This window comes from Oncorhynchus nerka, linkage group LG27, assembly GCF_034236695.1.
Source record: "Oncorhynchus nerka isolate Pitt River linkage group LG27, Oner_Uvic_2.0, whole genome shotgun sequence".
NCBI lineage: Eukaryota > Metazoa > Chordata > Actinopteri > Salmoniformes > Salmonidae > Oncorhynchus > Oncorhynchus nerka.
The window spans coordinates 87,639,927-87,665,555 of NC_088422.1; the positions used below are offsets into that span (position 1 = coordinate 87,639,927).

A 25,629-nucleotide genomic window follows, 5' to 3' on the forward strand; every position below is an offset into this window, starting at 1 on the left:
CACGATAGAAGAACACAATATGTACTGCATTTCATAACCATGCTGCACGATAGAAGAACACAATATGTACTGCATTTCATTTCGATAGAACACAATATGTACTGCATTTCATAACCATGCTGCACGATAGAAAGCACAATATGTACTGCATTTCATAACCATGCTGCACAATAGATATTTCATAACCAGCACAATATGTACTGCATTTCATAACCATGCTGCACGATAGAAGAACACAATATGTACTGCATTTCATAACCATGCTGCACGATAGAAGAGCACAATATGTACTGCATTTCATAACCATGCTGCACGATAGAAGAGCACAATATGTACTGCATTTCATAACCATGCTGCACGACGCTCCTCAGCTCAGCAACAACAATCCGTTAGCACCGTTTCCCCTACTGCGGATTCCATCTTTAGGTATTGGTTAAAGGGCTGTGGAGACAGGTTAAACCAGAACATTTCAAGTACAGTACTACCATATACAAAGGACAACAAAAAATGAGGTATGACTCATCCCAATGGAATCCGATTCCATTCTGGGGTCCCTGTAAGGTCCATGCAACATGCATGGTGCTGTAGGTAGGATGCAGCCAGTGTAACAGAATGGACTGTATTCAACAGCAACAGTACAAAAGGGAAGGAGGACATATCCTCCGTTGTGTTTAGGACACTAAATACAAAATATAAATTTCAAATCTATTCTCATTCTTTTGTGGTGGGAAAAGGGGGGAAATGCATCACTAAAAAGGAAATGTACAGGAAATATTTGTTTTGTAAGTAGAGTTTGGCAAAATTGACCTCTCTAGATCTAGTCTTAAAGGTGCGGCCCAGAGTGCTTAAAGGTGTGGTCTGTAAGTTGGATTTCCGGTTCGAGGACTAAGAGGCAGGGTGTTTGCTAGTGTACCCACATGAAGAAAAAAAACTAACCAAGAAGAACAGGAACTACATTATGTCCAATAATGTAACGTGTTTTTTTGGGGGTGGGTTCATGATTATTGTTTTTGGTACTCTTTCTTGTTACAATAGAGGGAAAAATAACTTACAAATTGCAACTTTAACATCAGGGCTAAGGTCAATTCCATTTCAATCGCTTCAACTCAAGAAAATTGCACATCAACCTCTATGAGAAATTCATATTCAATATTTTTCCAGGGTTGAATGAATGAAATTAGAACAGACACTCAACCTTTTTGTAAGACTACACTAGTGGCCACCATACCTGGTCCAAGAGAGCAACACTACCAGGGTTGCAGGCTTTTTGCTCCAGCACTAACACTCCATTATTACACAAATGAACCAAGACCTCAACGACCTGAAATCAGCTGTGTTTAGTGCTGGGACAAACAAGCTGCACACTTCCTTCCCTCATATCATCCAATATCATCTCCCTTTAAGCTCAGATACAGTTTGCTCCAAGCCAAGGCCAGGTGACCACTCTTTTAAAGAGGCTGTACAGAAGTTGAGTTGCTAATTGTTTATCTACATTTTTGGCTTGAGTGTTGCCTGTATGGTTGATATAAAATATTTATTTACTCATGAAACAACACAATCCTTATTTTTAGTCTAGAAAGATATGGTCTGGGGAGGTGTGCCCCATGCTCTCAAATAAGGATCTTTCAAATCCATTTACATCCATCTGTCCCTTTCAGTTAAAAAGCCCCCGGAGGTGAAAAGTTCCATATAGCCTCTTTAAAACTAAACCATTCACATAGCTAATCATTGTGTTTTTTGGTCCCGCTGAATGCTGGTCCCAGATCTGAGTATCACCTGGTGCCAGGAGTTGGTTATGCAGCACAAACAGATCTGGGACCAGGGCTAAGGGAAGGTATAGTAGGAGTGTATCAGTGGTCCTTGAGGGACTTGATGGCCTTGGCCAGGTTGCTGTAGAACTCCACCATGCTGGATGGGAAGAAAGAGTCGACCACGGAGCGAGGCAGGAAGCCCCCCAGGTCCGTTTGGAAGAAACTGAACAGCTGGGTTTTGTTTGGCTCCCTGGGGGGGAAGGGAAAAAGAAAGAAAGAAGGTTGAATATACACTATACTGTATGAACAATATTAGACAGTGCTTCTTCAGCTACATAGCTATCAAGACAGGTGGTCATGTGAGATAATGTTGTTGAGAGACAATGCTCAAACCAAACCTGTTGCTGTGCACATTATAGATACCTCAATTAGTCTACCTGAGTGAACTGAAGTTTAGCTCTCTACTGCCCTCCTGTGATGGACCATTGTCTCTACAACAATGTCCTTGGTTCTGACAGAACTCAACACATTGTTCAGAATGTTGCAGATGGGTTTGTAAACTAAAGCATGTGTACTGTATGTAAAGTCGCTGTCTGATGAAAACCGGAACTCCATTTTTGCTCATTTATATTTTTGAATGAAATGTACTCTGAACATTGTACGGTTCTACGACCAATAAAATGTATTCAGAATAGCTTTAGAAGTTTAATGACTGTTTATTAACGGGAAAATATGGACATTTTTTCAATTTCCTGAAAAGTTTGTTTTGGAGATGAGGTTATCAGACAATGACAATATTCTGAAACAGAAGTGTGTCTAAGCGCGTGACTCACCCAGAGATGGGGACACAGATGCAGCCACAGGGGTGGTTGAAGCCCCTCACATACCCTGACTGGGGAGGGCAGCTGGGGTGGGTCACATGGGTGGCTAACGGACAGAACACAGGGAGAGAACATATGAGGATACAAATATGTGTAGATATAATTAAGTCTATTTTCATTCAATCAATCACATAAAGTTACTTAGTATACTGATAGTGAAGGTAAAATGCAAATCTCATCTTGGGCACACCATAGCAAAGCGTTTTGCAACGGTATACAGAACCAAGCCTTTCTTATTGGACAAGAACATGTAGGCTAGGCCTAATACATCACAGTTTGAGAGTTTTCTTCCTTTTCGTGCCTACTGAACACAACCCACGTTTTAACATGGATGATTAGGCCTCAGTCTGGGGCAGTGGATAAGACAGTTGTCTGTTTTAAGCCATGAGGGTTAGGGGATGATTAGGCCTCAGTCTGGGGCAGTGGATAAGACAGTTGTCTGTTCCAGAGATCCCCACCCAGCCAGCCTCTCTGAGGGGGGCTGATGATTTCAGTCTGGGGCAGTGGATAAGAGTTGTCTGTTCCAGAGATCTCCCAGTCTGGGGCAGTAAGACAGTTGTCCAGTTGTCTGTTCCAGAGATCCCCACCCAGCCAGCCTCTCTGAGGGTTAGGGCTGATGATTAGGCCTCAGTCTGGGGCAGTGGATAAGACAGTTGTCTGTTCCAGAGATCCCCACCCAGCCAGCCTCTCTGAGGGTTAGGGCTGATGATTAGGCCTCAGTCTGGGGCAGTGGATAAGACAGTTGTCTGTTCCAGAGATCCCCACCCAGCCAGCCTCTCTGAGGGTTAGGGCTGATGATTAGGCCTCAGTCTGGGGCAGTGGGGTTGTCTGTTCAGAGATCCCCACCCAGCCAGCCTCTCTGAGGGGCTGATGAGTTGTCTGTTCCAGAGATCCCCACCCAGCCAGCCTTCTGAGGGTTAGGGCTGAGATTAGGCCTCAGTCTGGGGCAGTGGATAAGACAGTTGTCTGTTCTAGAGATCCCCACCCAGCCAGCCTCTCTGAGGGTTAGGGCTGATGATTAGGCCTCAGTCTGGGGCAGTGGATAAGACAGTTGTCTGTTCCAGAGATCCCCACCCAGCCAGCCAGCCTCAGTCTGAGACAGTTGGTTAGATCCCCACCCAGGCTGAGGGTTAGGGCTGATTAGGCCTCAGTCTGGGGCAGTGGATAAGACAGTTGTCTGTTCCAGAGATCCCCACCCAGCCAGCCTCTCTGAGGGTTAGGGCTGATGATTAGGCCTCAGTCTGGGGCAGTGGATAAGACAGTTGTCTGTTCTAGAGATCCCCACCCAGCCAGCCTCTCTGAGGGTTAGGGCTGATTAGGCCTCAGTCTGATTAGGTCCAGAGATCCCCACCCAGCCAGTCTGGGGCATGATTGGATAAGACAGTTGTCTGTTCTAGAGATCCCCACCCAGCCAGCCTCTCTGAGGGTTAGGGCTGATGATTAGGCCTCAGTCTGGGGCAGTGGATAAGACAGTTGTCTGTTCTAGAGATCCCCACCCAGCCAGCCTCTCTGAGGGTTAGGGCTGATGATTAGGCCTCAGTCTGGGGCAGTGGATAAGACAGTTGTCTGTTCCAGAGATCCCCACCCAGCCAGCCTCTCTGAGGGTTAGGGCTAGGCCTCAGTCTGGGGCAGTGGATAAGACAGTTGTCTGTTAGATCCCCACCCAGCCAGCCTCTCTGAGGGGGGCTGATGATTGGCCTCAGTCTGGGGCAGTGGATAAGACAGTTGTCTGTTCTAGAGATCCCCACCCAGCCAGCCTCTCTGAGGGTTAGGGCTGATGATTAGGCCTCAGTCTGGGGCAGTGGATAAGACAGTTGTCTGTTCCAGAGATCCCCACCCAGCCAGCCTCTCTGAGGGTTAGGGCTGATGATTAGGCTACATCATCCACACACTAGCACTGCATTAGTGACAAGTGACGATAGTTCCTCTTGTACTCTACTGATTTCAGCCTACTGCCGTTGGCGTGTTATGTCTGTGCATCCCAGTGCTTGATTTGTATATCATTAATTATGTTTTTAGAATACCTATTTATTCCTTTATATTTCTTAATGTCTGTGCTGTTATGTCTTCTGTAAATGCCTCAACATTGAATAAAAATAGCCTAACATTGACTAAAATAAATAATAATAAACAGGTCTGCGCGGTCTTCCAAGGAGAGTCCTGGGACAGATAAAGAACAAAAAGAGCTACACTCCAATAGAAACGTGAATTGAGTCAGTAGAGAAATTTAGTTCAACAATACATTGATAGAGAAATGTTCCAAAATGTTATTTTATCATAAAGCTCTAGAACTACCGTCCGCTCTAGATCTACCGTCCGCTCTAGATCTACCGTCCGCTCTACAGCTACCGTTCGCTCTAAAACTACCGCTCGCTCTAAATCGACCATTCACTCTAGATCTACCGTCCGCTCTAAATCTACTGTCCTACAGCTACCTATCGCTCTAGAACTACCGTTCGCTATAGATCTTCTGTTTGGTCTAGAACTACCGTTCGCTCTAGAACTACTATTCTACTGATAACGTTCGCTCTAGAGCTACCGTTCGCTCTAGAGCTACCGTTCGCTCTAGAACTACCGTTCGCTCTAGAACTACCGTTCGCTCTAGATCTACCGTTCGCTCTAGATCTACCGTTCGCTCTAGAACTACCGTTCGCTCTAGAACTACCGTTCGCTCTAGATCTACCGTTCGCTCTAGATCTACCATTCGCTCTAGAACTACTATTCTACTGCTAACCTTCGCTCTAGAACTGCCCTTCCCTTTAGAACTACTGTTCTACTGCTACCGTTCGTTCTAGAACTACCGTTCGCTCTAGAACTACTGTTCTACTGCTACCCTTCGCTCTAGAACTACCCTTCGCTCTAGAACTACCCTTCGCTCTAGAACTACCCTTCGCTCTAGAACTACTATTCTACTGCTAACCTTCGCTCTAGAACTACCCTTCGCTCTAGAACTACTGTTCTACTGCTAACCTTCGCTCTAGAACTACCCTTCGCTTTAGAACTACTGTTCTACTGCTACCGTTCGCTCTAGAACTACCGTTCGCTATAGATCTTCCGTTTGGTATAGAACTACCGTTCGCTCTAGAACTACTATTCTACTGATAGCGTTCACTCTAGAACTACTATTCTACTGATAACGTTCGCTCTAGAACTACCGTTCGCTCTAGATCTACCGTTCACTCTAGAACTACTATTCTACTGATAACGTTCGCTCTAGATCTACCGTTCGCTCTAGATCTACCGTTCACTCTAGAACTACTATTCTACTGATAACGTTCGCTCTAGATCTACCGTTCGCTCTAGAACTACTATTCTACTGATAACGTTCGCTCTAGAGCTACCGTTCGCTCTAGAACTACCGTTCGCTCTAGATCTACCGTTCGCTCTAGATCTACCGTTCGCTCTAGATCTACCGTTCACTCTAGAACTACTATTCTACTGCTACCGTTCGTTCTATAACTACCGTTCGCTCTAGAACTACTGTTCTACTGCTACCCTTCGCTCTAGAACTACCCTTCGCTCTAGAACTACTATTCTACTGCTAACCTTCGCTCTAGAACTACCCTTCGCTCTAGAACTACTGTTCTACTGCTAACCTTCGCTCTAGAACTACCCTTCGCTTTAGAACTACTGTTCTACTGCTACCGTTCGCTCTAGAACTACCGTTCGCTATAGATCTTCCGTTTGGTCTAGAACTACCGTTCGCTCTAGAACTACTATTCTACTGATAGCGTTCGCTCTAGAACTACTATTCTACTGATAACGTTCGCTCTAGAACTACCGTTCACTCTAGATCTACCGTTCGCTCTAGATCTACCGTTCGCTCTAGATCTACTGTTCTACTGCTACCCTTCGCTCTAGAACTACCCTTCGCTCTAGAACTACCCTTCGCTCTAGAACTACCCTTCGCTCTAGAACTACTATTCTACTGCTAACCTTCGCTCTAGAACTACCCTTCGCTCTAGAACTACCCTTCGCTCTAGAACTACTATTCTACTGCTAACCTTCGCTCTAGAACTACCCTTCGCTCTAGAACTACTGTTCTACTGCTAACCTTCGCTCTAGAACTACCCTTCGCTTTAGAACTACTGTTCTACTGCTACCGTTCGCTCTAGAACTACCGTTCGCTATAGATCTTCCGTTTGGTCTAGAACTACCGTTCGCTCTAGAACTACTATTCTACTGATAGCGTTCGCTCTAGAACTACTATTCTACTGATAACGTTCGCTCTAGAACTACCGTTCACTCTAGATCTACCGTTCGCTCTAGATCTACCGTTCGCTCTAGATCTACTATTCTACTGCTAACCTTCGCTCTAGAACTGCCCTTCGCTTTAGAACTACTGTTCTACTGCTACCGTTCGCTCTAGAACTACTGTTCTACTGCTACCCTTCGCTCTAGAACTACCCTTCGCTCTAGAACTACCCTTCGCTCTAGAACTACTGTTCTACTGCTACCATTCGCTCTAGAACTACCCTTCGCTCTAGAACTACTGTTCTACTGCTAACCTTCGCTCTAGAACTACCCTTCGCTTTAGAACTACTGTTCTACTGCTACCGTTCGCTCTAGAACTACCCTTCGCTTTAGAACTACTGTTCTACTGCTAACCTTCGCTCTAGAACTACCCTTCGCTCTAGATCTACTGTTTCTTGTTGTTAGAACACCTATTTATCATAAAGCGAAGAGAGAGAGAAAAGACAGAAGGAAGAGAGATATATAGAGGCGTTACGCACCATTGGATGTAATGGTGCCGTCTTCGTATTGCTTCACTAGAATAACGTCGACAAAGTCTCTGGGAGCTATGATGCCCATGGCTGCTGATGGAGTGACTGTTCTGCAGACAGTGACGTTCTGTGTGAGGGGGGAGAGACTAGGCAGGTAAACTCTGGGCCTCGCTCAGCAGGCGTTGTGGAATGTTCATATAGAAATATACAAAGTAGAATGAAACAAACACCTTTGATAAGCAGAATAAGGCATCACGTCAGTTCTATTCATGACATTTCTATCTGCAACGTTCCACAAGATAAAACGCTGGGCCTTGTTCAACAGGACACAACAAAAGTACCCCTCTGATCTGCAGAATAAGGTATGGCATCAGTTCTATCCATAGCATTTATCTATGTTTTCCTACTGAGCATGTCCCTGTACTTGTGTTTGCCCTAAAGCAAATAAATATTAACATGACTAATGGAATAGAGAACAAAGGGTAGGAGTGCTGCATTGGTGTTGTGGGTGTGGCGATCGCTGGCAGGTGCCCTTTAGGAAACCTGTATCAAAACCATGAACAAACTGGATCACACACTTTGGTTGCTTGGATAACTTATTTAACCGTCACGTAACCAGGAAGTCCCATAGAGATCAGGTAAAACTCACTTCCATAAAATCCTAAGGCTTATCAACAAAGTTGGGGGAGTAGACAGAACTATACAGCAAGAATGGATGACAGAGTATTTATTCAGCTGTGATTTGTTTGTGGGTGTGTGAGTGAGTGAGGAATGATAAAGAATCAATGGAATCAAATGATCAGTGACAACTCTCTAAAGCAAACTCAGAACATAGATGATGACGATGGGGACAAAACAACAGAATTGTGAATGACTGTGACTACAGTCTGGTCCATTGGTTTGAAACTCAGCCTACCTCAGTGACTTGCTCTACCAGCTCAAACTTCTTGACATTGTTGTCCCATTTCACCCGCAGTCCATTTGGAACAGGCTTCAGACACTCCCATACCTTCTCTGGGCTTCCCTTCACCACCGACTCCCCCTTATATCTGTCAGACACAACACATGTAGAGAGACAGAGCACCACTAACCCTAACTCTTACAATACAGTGCATTCAGAAAGTATTCAGACCTAAAATTGATTAAATAAAAAAATGGTCTCACCAATCTACACACAATACCCCATAATGACAAAGCAAAAACAGGTTTAGAATTTTTTGCAAGTGTATAAAATAAATGAAAATACCTTATTTACATAACTATTCAGACCCTTTGCTATGAGACTGGAAATTGAGCTCAGGTGCATCCTGTTTCCACTGATCATCCTTGAGATGTTTCTACAACTTGATTGGAGTCCACCTGTGGTAAATTCAATTGTATTTATTTTATTTCACCTTTTATTTAACCAGGTAGGCATGTTGAGAAGAAGTTCTCATTTACAATTGCGACCTGGCCAAGATAAAGCAAAGCAGTTCGACACATACAACAACACAGAGTTACACATGGAGTAAAACAAACATACAGTCAATAATACAGTAGAAAAATGATTGATTGGACATGACTTGGAAAGGCACACACCTGTACATATAATTTGACAGTTCATGTTTGAGCAAAAACCAAGCCATGAGGTGGAAGGAATTGTCCGTAGAGCTCCGAGACAGGATTGTGTCAAGGCACAGATCTGGGGAAGGTTAACAAAACTTTTCTACAGCATTGAAGGTCCCCAAGAACACAGTGACCTCCGTTCTTAAATGGATGAAGTTTGGAACCACCAAGACTCTTCCTAGAGCTGGCCACCCAGCCAAACTGAGCAATCGAGGGAAAAGGGCCTTGGTCAGGAAGGTGACCAAAAACCCGATGGTCACTGACAGAGCTCCAGAGTTCCTCTGTGAAGATGGGATAACCTTCCAGAAGGACAACCATCTCTGCAGCACCACCAATCAGGGCTTCATGATAGAGTGGCCAGAATTAAGCCAGTCCTCAGAAAAAGGAACATGACAGCCCGCTTGGAGTTTGCCAAAAGGTACCTAAAGGACTCTCAGACCATGAGAAATAAGATTCTCTGGTCTGATGAAACCAAGATTGGACTCTTTGGACTGAATGCCAAGCGTTACATCTGGTGGAAACCAGGCAGAGCTCATCACCTGGCCAATACCATCCCTACGGTGAAGCATGGTGGTGGCAGCATCATGCAGTGGTGATGTTTTTCAGCAGCAGGGACTGGGAGACTAGTCAGGATTGAGAGTAAGATTAACGGAATAAAGTACAGAGATCCCCGCCCGCCCAGCATCATTGCTCTGGGCGGTTCTGGCTTGTGGACAACTACAAATAACTAGGTGTCTGGTGAGACTGTAAACTCTCCTTCCAGACTCACATTAAGCATCTCCAATCCAAAATTAGATCGAGAATCGGCTTCCTATTTCACAACAAAGCATCCTTCACTCATGCTGCCAAACTTACCCTTGTAAAACTGACCATCCTACCGATCCTCGACTTCGGCGATGTCATTTTCAATATAGCCTCCAACACTCTACTCAACAAATTGGATGCAGTCTATCACAGTGCCATCCGTTTTGTCACCAAAGCCCTATATACGACCCACCACTGCGACCTGTACGCTCTCGTTGGCTGGCCCTCGCTTCATACTCGTCGCCAAACCCACTGGCTCCAGGTCATCTACAAGTATTTTCTAAGTAAAGCCCTGCCTCATCTCAGCTCACTGGTAAACATAGCAGCACCCACCCGTAGCAAGTGCTCCAGCAGGTATATCTCACTGGTTACACCCAAAGCCAATTCTTCCTTTGGCCGCCTTTCCTTCCAATTCTCTGCTGCCAATGACTGGAACGAACTGCAAAAATCACTGAAGCTGGAGACTCATATCTCCCTCACTAGCTTTAAGCACCAGCTGTCAGAGCAGCGCACAGATCACTGCACCTGTACATAGCCCATCTGTAAACAGCCCATCCAACTAACTCATTCCCATACGGTATTTATTTATCTTGCTCCTTTGCACCCCAGTATCTCTACTTGCACATTCATCTTCTGCACATCTACCATTCTAGTGTTTAATTGCTATATTGTAATTACTTCGCCACTATGGCCTATTTATTTGCTTATACCTCCCTTATCTTACCTAATTTGCACATGCTGTATATAGACTTTTTCTACTGTATTATTGACTGTATGTTTGTTTATTCCATGTGTAACTCTGTGTTGTTGTATGTGTCGAACTGCTTTGCTTTATCTTGGCCAGGTCGCAGTTGCAAATGAGAACTTGTTCTCAACTAGCCTACCTAGTTAAATAAAGGTGAAATACATATATATATATATATATATATATATATATATATATATTTTAATCCTTGATGAAAACCTGCCCCAGAGCACTCAGGACCTCAGACTGGGGCAAAGGTTCACCTTCCAACAGGACAACGACCCTAAACACACAGCCAAGACAATGTAAGAGTGTATTCGAGACAAGTCTCTGAATGACCTTGAGTAGCTAAGCCAGAGCCCAGACTTGAACCCGATCTAAACATCTCTGGAGAGACCTGAAAATAGCTGTTCAGCAACGCTACCCATCCAACCTGACAGAGCTTGAGAGGATCTAGAGAGAAGAATGGGAGAAACTCCCCAAATACAGGTGTGCTAAGCTGGTAGCATCATACCCAAGAAGACTCAAGGCTGTAATCGCTGCCAAAGGTGCTTCAAAAAAGTAATGAGTAAAGGGTCTGAATACTTATGTAAATGTGATATCATTTTTTAAATATTTTGAATACATTTGCAAGAATTTAAAATCCTGTTTTTGCTTTGTCATTATGGGGGATTGTGTGTTGATTGATGAGGATAAAACTAAATTAAATCCATTTTTGAATAAGGCTAACGTAACAAAGTAGAACAAGTGAAGGGGTCTGAATAATTTGTGAATGCACTGTACCTGTCAAACACAACACATGTAGAGATAGACAGAACACTAACCCTAATACACATCAAACATAACATGTAGCCGATGTGAAATGGCTAGCTAGTTAGCGGTGATGCGCGCTAGTGGCGTTTCAATCGGTGACGTCACTTGCTCCGAGACCTTGAAGTAGTGGTTCCCCTTGCTCTGCAAGGGCGGCGGCTTTTGTGGAGCGATGGGTAACGATGCTTCGAGGGTGACTGTTGACGTGTGCAGAGCGTCCCTGGTTCGCACCCAGGTCGGGGCGAGGGGACGGACATAAAGTCTATACTGTTACATAGAGATAGACAGAACAATAACCCTAATACACATCAAACATAACATGTAGAGATAGGTCTTCCTGGGGGACGGTTTCTGAGAGACCGATTAAGCCCTAAACTAAAAAGTGTTGTCAATGGAGATTTTCCATTAAGAATGCTTTTTAGTCCAGGACTAGGCTTAATCTGGGTCTGGGAAGCCAGCCTGTTATTGGTGCTTTCTTAATTAACAGTCTAACATGGCTTCATCTCCATGTTCTCTCCATCATCTGCACTGAACTGAAAACAGCAACAGTAAAAGCAAGATGGTGGATATTTCTTTCTCAGTTTTTTCATATCAATGCAGCTGAAGGAAACTGGTCGAGGAGGGGAAAGTAGCCCTTTTTAGACCGTTATGATAAACAGCTGAAGGAAACTGGTCGAGGAGGGGAAAGTAGCCCTTTTTAGACCGTTATGATAAACAGCTGAAGGAAACTGGTCGAGGAGGGGAAAGTAGCCCTTTTTAGACCGTTATGATAAACAGCTGAAGGAAACTGGTCGAGGAGGGGAAAGTAGCCCTTTTTAGACCGTTATGATAAACAGCTGAAGGAAACTGGTCGAGGAGGGGAAAGTAGCCCTCTTTAGACCCAGCTTTTAGACCGTTATGATAAAACAGCTGAAGGAAACTGGTAAACAGCGAAAGGAGGGGAAAGTAGCCCGTTTTTAGACCGTTATGATAAACAGCTGAAGGAAACTGGTCGAGGAGGGAAAGTAGCCCTTTTAGACCGTTATGATAAACAGCTGAAGGAAACTGGTCGAGGAGGGGAAAGTAGCCCTCTTTAGACCGTTATGATAAACAGCTGAAGGAAACTGGTCGAGGAGGGGAAAGTAGCCCTCTTTAGACCGTTATGATAAACAGCTGAAGGAAACTGGTCGAGGAGGGGAAAGTAGCCCTTTTTATGATAAACCGAAACTTAGCCCTTTTGATAAACAGCTGAAGGAAACTGGTCGAGGAGGGGAAAGTAGCCCTTTTTAGACCGTTATGATAAACAGCTGAAGGAAACTGGTCGAGGAGGGGAAAGTAGCCCTTTTTAGACCGTTATGATAAACAGCTGAAGGAAACTGGTCGAGGAGGGGAAAGTAGCCCTTTTTAGACCGTTATGATAAACAGCTGAAGGAAACTGGTCGAGGAGGGGAAAGTAGCCCTCTTTAGACCGTTATGATGATTGATGATTTGGCCTAGATAAGGAGAACAGCTCATACTTACACATTCCCAGGGAACTCAGTCGATGGCCGCCAGGACACGATGACGTCATTCTACAAATGGACCGACATCCATTTATCAGAAACAAAACATTGGTTGCTGTTGTCAACCCACTGACTGCATTTACCTAACTACGGTCTACGTTATATACAATGACACAGCAAAATGGAGCTGTTAACACGGTGCACGGAAAGGCACGTCACCTGTAATTATAATATATTAATATTGCTACCTAGAACATTACGCACCGATTTCTTGCAGACTTTCCACCCAGACTCGTCCTTGGTGTAGCTCAAAAGACAGTCCCCAACTGCATTCGCTGTGTTCTGGTAATCCATGCTGGTTGAGTCCGTCTGGCAGATGTGATGATGGAGGACTTACAACCTGTTCAATAGCTAGCCACCTGTCAGGCTAACTGACTAGTTAGATAGTTAACATTAGCCGTGATTCCAAATGGATGGATTTAGACTGACACACAAGATAACTAGCTGAAGTTATCGTAGAGTATGACGCGTAAAATATGAACTATGAATATGAGACCGTAAGCCAATATAAGACAATTTACAATAGCTACCTAACGTTAGTTAGCTAGTGCAAATATTGAATGAAAGACTTGCATTATCGTTAGCCGCGAGGTTCCTGAAGTCAGTAAGACTCAGACTTGCTTAAAATAAAATATTGATTGTCATAAACATCTAACACGAACTTGTAATAAAAAGTAAGCTTATTTAGCCAGCAGGCTAGCTAGCCGTGTTCCCATCAACTGATGACAAAAAAATCATGTGATGAAAGTACGCTTTCTGATTCGTTGGAAAAGCTTGGAACAGTGTTCAAATGAATGCTGGGAATTGTAGTTTGAAAAGGATAGTTACGTGTCCACCAGATCATGCCCCGGATAGAAGGGTGAAAACAATTGGTACTTTCAATGTTCTTACTGCAACGATAATCAGTTATCGAAACACATACGTTAATATGTCACGTTTTTTTCTCCACCCACAGAGCAGACTCAGACCACTTTTAGTCTAGAAGTTATGACATGTCATTCCTTTTGTAAATTATAAACCCAGGGTCATTACAGTACTTTATACATATCCCAAGGTGTTATAAACTCAGCAAAAAAAAGAAACATCCTCTCACTGTCAACTGTGTTTATTTTCAGAAAACTTAACATGTGTAAATATTTGTATAGACATAACAAGATTCAACAACTGAGACATAAACTGAACAAGTTCCACAGACATGTGACGAACAGAAATGGAATAATGTGTCCCTGAACAAAGGAGGGGTCAAAATCAAAAGTAACAGTCAGTATCTGGTGTGGCCACCACCTGCATTAAGTACTGCAGTACATCTCCTCCTCATGGACTGCACCAGATTTGCCCGTTCTTGCTGTGAGATGTTACACCACTCTTCCAGCTAGGCACCTGCAAGTTCCTAGACATTTCTGGGGGGAATGGCCCTAGTCCTCACCCTCCGATCCAACAGGTCCCAGACGTGCTCAATGGGATTGAGATCCGGGCTCTTTGCACTGGCCATGGCAGAACACTGACATTCCTGTCTGGCAGGAAATCATGCACAGAACGAGCAGTATGGCTGGTGTCATTGTCATGCTGGAGGGTCATGTCAGGATGAACCTGCAGGAAGGGTACCACATGAGGGAGGAGGAAGTCTTCCCTGTAACGCACAGCTTTGAGATTGCTTACAATGACAACAAGCTCAGTCTGATGATGCTGTGACACACCGCCCCAGACCATGATGGACCCTCCACCTCCAAATCGATCCCGCTCCAGAGTACAGGCCTCGGTGTAACGCTCATTCCTTTGACAATAAACGCAAATCTGAACATCATCCCTGGTGAGACAAAACCGTGATTCGTCAGTGAAGAGCACTTTTTGCCAGTACTGTCTGGTCCAGCGACGGTGGGTTTGTGCCCATAGGCGACATTGTTGCCGGTGATGTTTCGTGAGGACCTGCCTTACAACAGGCCTACAAGCCCTCAGCCCAGCCTCTCTCAGCCTATTGTGGACAGTCTGAGCACTGATTGAGTGATTGTGCGTTCCTAGTGTAACTCAGGCAGTTGTTGTTGCCATCCTGTTCCTGTCCCGCAGGTGTTATCTTCGGATGTACCGATCCTGTGCAGGTGTTGTTACATGTGGTCTGCCACTGCGAGGATGATCAGCTGTCCATCCTGTCTCCCTGTAGCGCTGTCTTAGGTGTCTCACAGTACGGACATTGCAATTTATTGCTCTGGCCACATCTTCAGTCCTCATGCCTCCTTGCAGCATGCCCAAGGCACGTTCACACAGATGAGCAGGGACCCTGGGCATCCTTCTTTTGGTGTTTTTCAGAGTCAGTAGAAAGGCCTCTTTAGTGTCCTACGTTTTCATAACTGTGACCTTAATTGCCTACCGTCCGTAAGCTGTTAGTGTCTTAAGACCGTTCCACAGGTGCATGTTCATTAATTGTTTATGGTTCATTGAGCAAGCATGGTAAACAGTGTTTAAACCCTTTACAATGAAGATCTGTGAAGTTATTTTTGATTTTTACTAATTATCTTTGAAAGACAGGGTGCTGAAAAAGGGACATTTCTTTTTTTGCAGAGTATATTATATATGTTGCACATCATACTTTACTACGGTATCATAATTTTACTGAATTGAAGGCCATGTTTGAATGGTACAATGTAATGTACACACACATAATAGCCAATATAACACCTGTTTGTGATAACCCCAAAACAAACATCAAGGGCTGTACACATAACCTTGAGTAGAACAAAACAATCTGATGCTTAGGTATACTACTTTGGACCATTGACCATGATATTTATTTGATTGAGAGCAAGCACAGTATCCATGACAATGTGAGCATATAATATGTTATGCATATTATGCACATAGAGCTGTTTGTTAACACACACAAAGTATAGCATTGGCCATGAATGGGCTATTCACATTTTCTGTGGTTTACAATAGGACTTTATGTAACCCATTACAAAACAATTAACTCAACAGGTCATTATTGTAAAATATCATTTGCTTTCAATAACCAGTGGTGGAAAAAGTACCTAATTGTCGTACTTGAGTAAAAGTAAATATATCTTAAAAGAAAATGACTCAAGTAAAAGTGAAAGTCACCCAGTAAAATTCTACTTGAGTAAAAGTCTAAAAGTGTTTGGTTTTAAATCTACTTAAGTATCAAAAGTAAATGTGAATCGCTAAAATATACTTAAGTATAAAAAGTACATTTCAAATTCCTTATATTAATTTAGGAAAGGGAAAGGGGGATACCTAGTCAGTCGTACAACTGAATACATTCGACTACAATGTGTCTTCTACATTTAACTCAACCCCTCTGAATCAGAGAGGTGCGGGTGGCTGCCATAATCGACATCCACGTCTTCGGCACCCGGGGAACAATGGGTTAACTGGCTTGCACAGGGGCAGAAGAAACCCAGACTGCACGATTTTCTTGTTTTTTAAATTTACGGATAGCTAGGGGCACAATTCAACATACAGACATAATTTACAAATTAAGTATTTGTGTTTAGTGAGTCTGCCAGATCAGAGGCAGTAGGGATGACCAGGGATGTTCTCTTGATGTGTGTGAAATAGACAGTTTTCCTGTCCTGCTAAGCATTCAAAATGTAACAAGTACTTTTGGGTGTCAGGAGTAAAAAGCACATTATTTTCTTTAGGAATGTAATGTAGTACCTATCTTTCTGATTTGGTCCTGCCGTACATACCTACACGTAATCTACGGTCACAAGACGCAGGCCTCCTTGAATTTCTAAGCAAACAGCTGGAGGCAGGGCTTTCTCCTATAGAGCTCAATTTTTATGGAATGGTCTGCCTACCCATGTGAGAGACGCAGACTCGGTCTCAACCTTTAAGTCTTTACTGAAGAGTCTCTTCAGTGGATCATATGATTGAGTGTAGTCTGGCCCAGGAGTGTGAAGGTGAACGGAAAGGCTCTGGAGCAACGAACCGCACTTGCTGTCTCTGCCTGGCTTGTTCCCCTCTCTCCACTGGGATTCTCTGCCTCTAACCCTATTACGGGGGCTGAGTCACTGGCTTACTGGTGCTCTTTCATGCCGTCCTAGGAGGGGTGAATCACTTGAGTGGGTAGAGTCACTGATGTGATCTTCCTGTCTGGGTTGGCGCTCCCCCCTTGGGTTGTGCCGTGGCGGAGATCTTTGTGGGCTATACTCGTCCTTGTCTCAGGATGGTAAGTTGGTGGTTGAAGATATCCCTCTAGTGGTGTGGGGGCTGTGCTTTGGCAAAGTGGGTGGGGTTATATCCTTCCTGTTTGGCCCTGTCCGGGGGTATCATCGGATGAGGCCACAGTGTCTCCTGACCCCTCCTGTCTCAGCCTCCAGTATTTATGCTGCAGTAGTTTATGTGTCGGGGGGCTAGGGTCAGTTTGTTATATCTGGAGTACTTCTCCTGTCTTATCCGGTGTCCTGTGTGAATTTAAGTATGCTCTCTCTAATTCTCTCTTTCTCTCGGAGGACCTGAGCCCTAGGACCATGCCTCAGGACTACCTGGCATGATGACTCCTTACTGTCCCCAGTCCACCTGGCCGTGCTGCTGCTCCAGTTTCAACTGTTCTGCCTGCGGCTATGGAATCCTGACCTGTTCACTCGACATGCTACCTGTCCCAGACCTGCTATTTTCAACTCTCTAGAGACAGCAGGAGTGGTAGAGATACTCTTAATGATCGGCTATGAAAAGCCAACTGACATTTACTCCTGAGGTGCTGACTTGCTGCACCTCGACAACTACTGTGATTATTATTATTTGACCATGCTGGTCATTTATGAACATTTGAACATCTTGGCCATGTTCTGTTATAATCTCCACCCGGCACAGCCAGAAGAGGACTGGCCACCCCTCATAGCCTGGTTCCTCTCTAGGTTTCTTCCTAGTTTTTGGCCTTTCTAGGGAGTTTTTCCTAGCCACCGTGCTTCTATACCTGCATTGCTTGCTGTTTGGGGTATTTAGGCTGGGTTTCTGTACAGCACTTTGAAATATCAGCTGATGTACGGAGGGCTATATAAATACATTTGATTTGATTTGAGTAAAAGTAAAGTACATATACCCCAAAAAACTGCTTAAGTAGTACATTAAAGTATTTTTTACTTAAGTACTTTACACTACTGTTAATAACTTACATGGATTAATAAAGGTTAAATAAACCTAGATATATTCACATTGCAAATACACCAACTACACGTTGGAGCAGACCAGGTCTTTGGACCCAGACACATTGAGATCTATACTAGCTTTGGACTTCTTCTTAGCCAGTTTGCCTTGCCTTGCCTCTGACTTGAGATACTTCTCCTTGTTGTGAATGACCTGGATGTACTGGTCTGTGCTGCTGTTCTGCTGGTCGCTACTGGAGGCCAGAGAGGCCGAGTCCGACTCAGTCAGGGAAGGCTCCAGCTTGGACCTGGATGTCTTGGGCTTGACCTGGGGCTCCAGGCGTCTTCCAGGGCCCTGGGGGGTTGAGTGTACAAGTCTGCTGGGGGAGTGGGGGTGTCTGGCTGGGGACTGTGTGTGCCTGACTGGTGGTGGAAGCTCCGCTCCTCTGATGCTGGTCTGGGAGAGGGAGTGCAAGCGCGTCTCCATATCCTCCCAGTCCCCTTTTTGAGCTTCACCGCCGTAGCGCCCCCTAGCAGTGTGGCTGTCTTTTGACGCCATAGACAGCTTGGTCTCCAGGCGCTCTCCGATGTAGAAGCGAGCTGGCTGTTGGAGGTCGGAGAGTGAGCGGGGCCGGTGAGTCTGCCCGAACGACCCCCTCCTAGACTCCCTCTTCCCCCCTGCCTCTTCCTCCTCCTCTTCATCACTCAGGTGTGACTGCGGCGGATTCGACCTGTGTGGGTGCCCATGCAGATGCGGAGCCCTTGGATTATACCGCTTGGTATTCCGCGGGATCAGCTCTACGATTTCACCCCCCGGGTCCTCCGCTCGGAAGTGGCGAGGGACGCGTGTGGCTGATCGAAGCAACTTTTTCCTAGCTTCGTGCTCGTTGACGATGACGTAGCGCGTGGTGTAGGGGCGACGGCCCACGTAGCTCTGGGCGGTCACTATCCCAGCTGCCTCTGCGGAGTGCATGGGCCTGATGGTCTTCCTGTAGAGTGGGTCGGAGTGGATGTTCTCTGAGGAGTAGCGTGTCGGGGGGTTGTACGCCACATGATGGTAGGACTTGGACCTGCAGGTACCGCTAGGGCCCCCCAGGTAGGAAGGGTGTCTGGTGACAGAGGGAAATACGGATGATAAATGTTACTACTGTATGTGGTCGTAATGAGAGACCACTTCGACTTGAATCATTACAGTAACAAATACTACTGATACTGTGTATCGTTGATTCCTTTGGTAGTGACAGTAGTCCAGGACATAGTATGCCCAAACCGGCTTTAGAAGAACTTAAATACCCCACTGCTTATTAGCTACTGTTGAAGAAAACTACACTTTTCTTTTCCTTTGACCCCTGACTTGAGTGAAAGCAATGAGATGGAATCCCATTCAATTTCTTAGGGGTGAATCCTGACTTCCACCTAAGTGTAATTTTCACTTCGTCATGCATTGATGTTAATGGGAGACTAAGTTCAAACTTTGGGCTAGGTGCTGGAGTCCCCCTTCAGAGGTTTATTTAGGACTAACAACATGGACACTAACCCTTAATCCTCCCGTAGACACACCTGTAGAGGACTGTATAAAAGCCTGTGACTGACCAGACAGAATAACACATAATATGTGTGTGTGTGTGTGTGTGACACACCTGTTAGGGATTATCTCCGGCCTTTGCTTGTGAAGTATGGACACTGTTGGACTTCTAGGCGCCCCAGCAGCAAATGTCGCCCTAGCGGTCTCGACTCTCGATGCCGACTGGGTGATGGTGCGGATGCCGTTGCCACGACGATCGGGCGACTGGAAGTTTGTGACACTGCCGTTGGGTCGTGGCGACGGCGTGCGAATGGACGACTCGCGGCTGGTGATGTCACCATCCTGCTGGTCAGGCTTCCTGTCCCCCCCGGGGACCTCTGGGGCCTGTAGCCTCGCTATGGTTGGGGGTCAGAGGTCAGGGGTTACAGGTCAGAGATTATAGCTTAGGTGTTCAAAAGTTCAACATTTTAAGATGTAAGATGTTAGGGGATATGTAGACATAGACTACATAGAACCAACCAACCAGAAAGTAGAATGATGAGGTTTACCTGAAGCCAGCTGTAATACCTTCTTCTTGTCTTCTGTTCTCTCCTGACAAATACATTTCTGTTCAGCATACAGTCATGAGACTAAGTGGGCATCCCAAATGGCACCATATCGCCTACATAGTCCACTACTTTTAACCAAAGCCAATAGTAGTACACTGTCTAGGGAATATTTGGGATGCACTCTAAGTTCATATGTATTTTTGTTTAATGTATAATAGTGACTGACTTCGAGAACTATAACTATAGCGTCTATAACTCACAGTCTGAAGCTGCATCCTCAGCTGGTTGTTGGTGAATTTAAGGGATCTGGCAATGGCCTGAAGGTAGTAGATCAACATGCTGAAGGACACAGAGAGAGTTACCCCAAGAGGACTGACACAATGACTGATCAACATGCTGAAAGACACAGAGAGAGTTACCCCAAGAGGACTGACACAATGACTGATCAACATGCTGAAAGACACAGAGAGAGTTACCCCAAGAGGACTGACACAATGACTGATCAACATGCTGAAAGACACAGAGAGAGTTACCCCAAGAGGACTGACACAATGACTGATCAACATGCTGAAAGACACAGAGAGAGTTACCCCAAGAGGACTGACACAATGACTGATCAACATGCTGAAAGACACAGAGAGAGTTACCCCAAGAGCACTGACACATTAACAATGCATAGAGCAAGTCAGGCTACATTGTGTGTGTGTGTGTGTGTGTGTGTGTGTGTGTGTGTGTGTGTGTGTGTGTGTGTGTGTGTGTGTGTGTGTGAGAGTAAGTCTGTGTGTGTGTGTGAGTAAGTCTGTGTGTGTGTGTGTGTGTGAGTCTGTGTGTAAGTCTGCGTGTGTGTGTGAGTCTGTGTGTGAGAGAGTCTGCATTCCTGTGTGTTTGTGTGTGTGTGTGTGTGAGTCTGTGTGTGAGTCTGTGTGAGTCTGTCTGTGTGTGTGAGTGCACTCACAACAGCAGCAGCAGAGCGGGCAACGCTACGACAGGGCTGGTGACGTAACTCATCACTTTACTGAACCACAGCGGGAAGTCATTGGCTATCGTCTCTGAGATGATGTCATAAATCTTCTCCTGACCGCTGCAGGGGAACGAACGCGCACGCACAGACACACACACACACACACAGCAGAATTAAAGCTTTACAGGCTTTTCTTCTTGGCCTTATTGTGATTTCAGCAGATTATGATGTGTGATGATAATAAAAATAATCATGGATTGATGTTTTATAGCGATTTTCAAGGTTCTCAATAGGAGTTAGATCATCCACTAACACACACAAACATGCACACACACACACACACACACACACACACACACACACACACACACACACACACACACACACACACACACACACACACACACACACACACACACACACACACACACACACACACACAGTATACTGCAACACTATTGAAAGTGTGGCTTACCTTAAATGACCTTAAATTACAAGGGCTAACTTTAAAATGGGCACCACATTTAAAGAGCTTCACGGGAATAATCGCTTACCTAAATGGCCCACAGTGTTGGGAAGGTCTGTATCTCACTATGGCGAAGATGGTGGGCAGCATACACAGAAAAAGCATGAACAACAGCATAGCCAGGTAGAAATTATTTGATCTGGAAACAAATGAGAGAAATAAAATGGTACTTTTATTTCTATATTGTTTATTTATCTGTGTTATTTCAAGTTTTTCTGTCTTTGTAATCCTGATCAACTATAATCAAAGATAATCAAAAACCATAATCCATGTTTATAACGGTTGTTGTCTGGAGAAAGAGAGGAGGACCAATGCGCAGCGTGGTAAGTGTCCATTATTTTAATAAAACTACTGAACGCTGAACAAAACAACAAAAACGACAAGTGAACAGTCCTGTAAAGGTGACGAAAAACACTAAACAGAAAAGAATCACCCACAACCAAAATGGGGAAAACAGGTTACCTAAGTATGATTCTCAATCAGAGACAACGATCGACAGCTGCCTCTGATTGAGAACCATACCAGGCCAAACACAGAAATACAACAAAGAAAAAAGAACATAGACTACCCACCCCAACTCACGCCCTGACCAAACTAACACAAAGACATAATAAAGGAACTAAGGTCAGAACGTGACAATGTTTGGTTAGAGACAATAGGAATATATTTTTAATATACTATCATATTATTGTTTGGTTATACATTTTGACATTTACATTTTAGTAATTTAGCAGACGCTCTTATCCAGAGCGACTTACAGTTAGTGCATTAAACTTAAGATAGCTAGGTGGGACAACCACATATCACACTCATCAAAAAAATAAATAACTCAATAATGTAGCTATCAGGGACTGTCCTAGCTTCAGGTAGAAGTTTCTACCATTGGGGTGAGAGGACAGAGAAGAGCTTGGACTGGGCTGTGCGGGAGCTGTCCTCCCGTAGAGGTGGAGGGGCCAAGAGACCTGAGGTGGCAGAATGTAGTGCTCAGGTTGGGGTGTAGGGTTTGATCATAGCCTGAAGGTATGGAGGGGTAGCTCCTCTTGCTGCTCTGTAGGTAAGCACCATGGTCTTGTAGTGGATGTGAGCTTCAACTGGAAGCCAGTGGAGTGTGCAGAGGAGCGTGGTGACATGAGAGAACTTGGTAAGGTTGATCATATGTGACCCGTTTCAGGAAACTAGGCTCATGTCGCAAGTCACGCATTCACAGGAGAGCCATTTATTTTAAAGAAGATTTTTGGCAGAAATGCCTTCTGGAACATGTCAACTTTCATGTGCCTTAATAACAAACTTGCAGGCCATCTGTAAATGCAAATAAAATTGTTAAATTACAAGACTTGTTGGTTAAGCCACAGATAAAGCCAGCAACCGTCCAACCAGCCATGATTGGCTGAGCTAATGAGTAGGCTGGACATGCAAAGAGAGGAGTTTGGATTGGTCTGCCATATAGACGGCTTCTGTCTATTTGAGCTTTGTTTACCTAGCTAGCTAGATGTCTTAAGGTAAAGTGTACAACACCCGTTGTATATGGGCGGTCTGCAAAAAAGTGTAATGAAATTGTTGCCAGCAGAGCTGGTTAGGCTGTTTTCATGTTATCCAGAGGTAAACAAATCATCGTTCAGAGTGTCAAGTTTGAGCTCTGAATGCTCCGAGAATGAAACGAGATGGGTGGGGATAAAGCTTAAGAGGGTGTGAACGATGCTGAATGGGTGTAGACATAGGAGAGCTCTTCACTAGATATCAAAACATTCAAATGCCATTTTCTCAAAAGTAAGTTTCAAAGCTTATCAACTTTCAAATAATTACTTTCCCATTGTTCCTCAAAAATGTAAAATACATCATTTAAAATATTGCTACTTAATGAAGACCAAATCCAGGTGGTGAGTCACATATACTATTTATTCATATCATTCTATTTCTTTAATAAACTTATATGCTATTTCTTTAAACTATCATGCTATTTTACATAACCAAGTGAAGTGTATGGTGTGTGTGTGCGCTTGCATAAGTGTGTATTTTCCTGTACATCTGAGAGTGACTGATAAGGCCTGAAAGAGGCAGCAACAGACTCGTTACATAAATCAGAGTGGGCTGAGTGCCTGCAGGCCCACTCTGTGTGTGTGTGTGTGTGTGTGTGTGTGTGCGTGCGTGCGTGCGTGCGTGCGTGTGTGCGTGCGTGTGTGTGTGTGTGTGTGTGTGTGTGTGTGTGTGCGTGCGTGTGTGTGTGTGCGCGTGCGTGCGCGTGTTTGAGGGAGCAGTGTAGTAGCTCATCACAGAGATGTGCTCATTTTGTTCTCTCTCTCCACAGAGCTGGAAAATAAGATCCGATGGGAGGGGAGGAGAGGAGTAATGAGACCAGAACCACAGAACCAGAACCACAGAACCAGGATTATAGGCCCAGAGTGAATCAGACTCACTCACTGTCCAGAAGAGGCAGTGTCGCACAATGCTGTTATGTAATGTTAGTCTTTTGTGGTACTGTTAATTATGTATTCATCAGTACTAGCGAGAGAGAGAGAGAGCGAGAGAAGTGAATGGTAGAGTGGCTGTGTCTTCTGAACATGCTCGTCCAGTATGAGTGTGTGTATATGTACAGTGCTTTGGGAAATTATTCAGACCCCTTGACTTTTTCCACATTTTGCTACAGCCATATTCTAAAATGGATGAAATCTGTGTTTTTTTGTGCTTAGGGTTGTTGTCCTGTTGGAAGGTGAACCTTCGCCCCAGTCTGTGGTCCTGAGCGCTCTGGAGCAGGTTTTCTTCAAGGATCTTCCTGTATTTTCCTCCGTTAATCTTTACCTGAGGAGAGGCTCTACCATAAAGACCTGATTAGTGGAGTGCTCCAGAGATGGTTGTCCTTCTGGAAGGTTCTCCCATCTCCACAAAGGAACTCTGGAGTTCTGTCAGAGTGACCATTGGGTTCTTGGTCACCTCCCTGACCCATCTACCTGAGCTCAATTTTGAGTCTCAAAGCAAAGGGTCTGAATACTTATGTAAATAAGGTTTATTATGTATGTGCATGCCTGTATGTGTGTGCATGACTGTGTGTGTGCGTGCCTGTGTGCGTGCCTGTGTGTGTGTGTGTGTGTGTGTGTGTGTGTGTGTGTGTGTGCATGACTGTGTGTGTGACTGTGTGTGTGCATGACTGTGTGTGTGTGCGTGCCTGTGTGTGTGACTGTGTGTGTGACTGTGTGTGTGTGCGTGCCTGTGTGTGTGACTGTGTGTGTGTGTGTGTGTGTGTGTGTGTGTGTGTGTGTGTGTGTGTGTGTGTGTGTGTGTGTGTGTGCATGACTGTGTGCATGACTGTGTGTGTGTGCGTGCCTGTGTGTGTGACTGTGTGTGTGTGTCTCTGCCCCTGACCTGGATGCTCTGAACACCTGTTGGTGAGGGACGTTACAGGTGAGCACAGCCCAACTCCTCAGGTACATCAAGCCTATCAGCTTCAACACGTTAAAGGCAGGCAGACAGGGAGAGAAGAACGAACCCATCCTAGAGAGAGAGTGAGAGAGAGAAAGGGAGAGAGAGTGAGAAGGGGGAGAAGTGGAGCTGAATTATCATAATGTATACATGAGCCAACAAGGTTACCTACACAGCAGTTTGTGTCGTGACGGTGTAAAGTCAGTTACCATTAGATGACATCATCTGTAATGTATTAATGTGTTTATGTCACTATTATGACAATGATGTGAGCGAGAAAGACAGAGAGAAAGAGAGAGAGAAAGACAGTAAGAGAGAGGGAAAGCAGGGGGGGGTTGGAGAAGAAGGTCCCCACCCTGTGAAGGAGCCAGAGGTAATACTATCCATCTAACTGCAGAGGTGTGGAATGAACAGAGGTAATACTGTCCATCTAACTGCAGAAGTGTGGAATGAACAGAGGTAATACTATCCATCTAACTGCAGAGGTGTGGAATGAACAGAGGTAATACTATCCATCTAACTGCAGAGGTGTGGAATGAACAGAGGTAATACTATCCATCTAACTGCAGAGGTGTGGAATGAACAGAGGTAATACTATCCATCTAACTGCAGAGGTGTGGAATGAACAGAGGTAATACTATCCATCTAACTGCAGAGGTGTGGAATGAACAGAGGTAATACTATCCATCTAACTG

The 25,629-nt window shown here is 44.8% G+C and overlaps 2 protein-coding genes across 2 annotated transcripts; both read right to left on the bottom strand.

The window, feature by feature from the left end:
• Positions 1 to 1,212: 1,212 nt before the first annotated feature.
• stard5 (StAR related lipid transfer domain containing 5) lies at positions 1,213 to 13,598 on the bottom strand. Its single transcript, XM_065012223.1, has 6 exons — positions 13,066 to 13,598; positions 12,821 to 12,870; positions 8,273 to 8,405; positions 7,366 to 7,483; positions 2,585 to 2,678; positions 1,213 to 2,001 (listed from the first exon to the last, which is right to left on the bottom strand). Exons 1-6 carry the CDS (start codon positions 13,153 to 13,155, stop codon positions 1,851 to 1,853), a joined length of 636 nt encoding a protein of 211 aa, XP_064868295.1. The 5' UTR covers positions 13,156 to 13,598; the 3' UTR covers positions 1,213 to 1,850.
• A 358-nt stretch (positions 13,599 to 13,956) lies between these two features.
• On the bottom strand, positions 13,957 to 25,005 carry LOC115117845 (transmembrane channel-like protein 3). The gene is made up of 7 exons (XM_065012224.1): positions 24,878 to 25,005; positions 21,549 to 21,659; positions 20,989 to 21,114; positions 20,294 to 20,372; positions 20,034 to 20,076; positions 19,601 to 19,880; positions 13,957 to 19,069 (listed from the first exon to the last, which is right to left on the bottom strand). The coding sequence occupies exons 1-7, from the start codon at positions 25,003 to 25,005 to the stop codon at positions 18,046 to 18,048; spliced, it is 1,791 nt and encodes a 596-aa protein (XP_064868296.1). The 3' UTR covers positions 13,957 to 18,045.
• Positions 25,006 to 25,629: the final 624 nt, after the last annotated feature.

Bases quoted from the DNA above. Each gene is read 5' to 3' on its own strand.
- stard5 (XM_065012223.1), bottom strand. From the start codon at position 13,155: ATGGATTACCAGAACACAGCGAATGCAGTTGGGGACTGTCTTTTGAGC. The intron at 12,871-13,065 runs GTGCGTAATGTT...GTCCATTTGTAG, and splicing joins GGAAAGTCTGCAAGAAATCG to AATGACGTCATCGTGTCCTG. The intron at 2,002-2,584 runs GTGAGTCACGCG...CTTCCCCCCCAG, and splicing joins ATCTGTGTCCCCATCTCTGG to GGAGCCAAACAAAACCCAGC.
- LOC115117845 (XM_065012224.1), bottom strand. From the start codon at position 25,005: ATGGGTTCGTTCTTCTCTCCCTGTCTGCCTGCCTTTAACGTGTTGAAG. The intron at 20,077-20,293 runs GTGAGTTATAGA...TGTATTTGTCAG, and splicing joins TGAGGATGCAGCTTCAGACT to GAGAGAACAGAAGACAAGAA. The intron at 19,881-20,033 runs GTAAACCTCATC...CCCCAACCATAG, and splicing joins GGTATTACAGCTGGCTTCAG to CGAGGCTACAGGCCCCAGAG.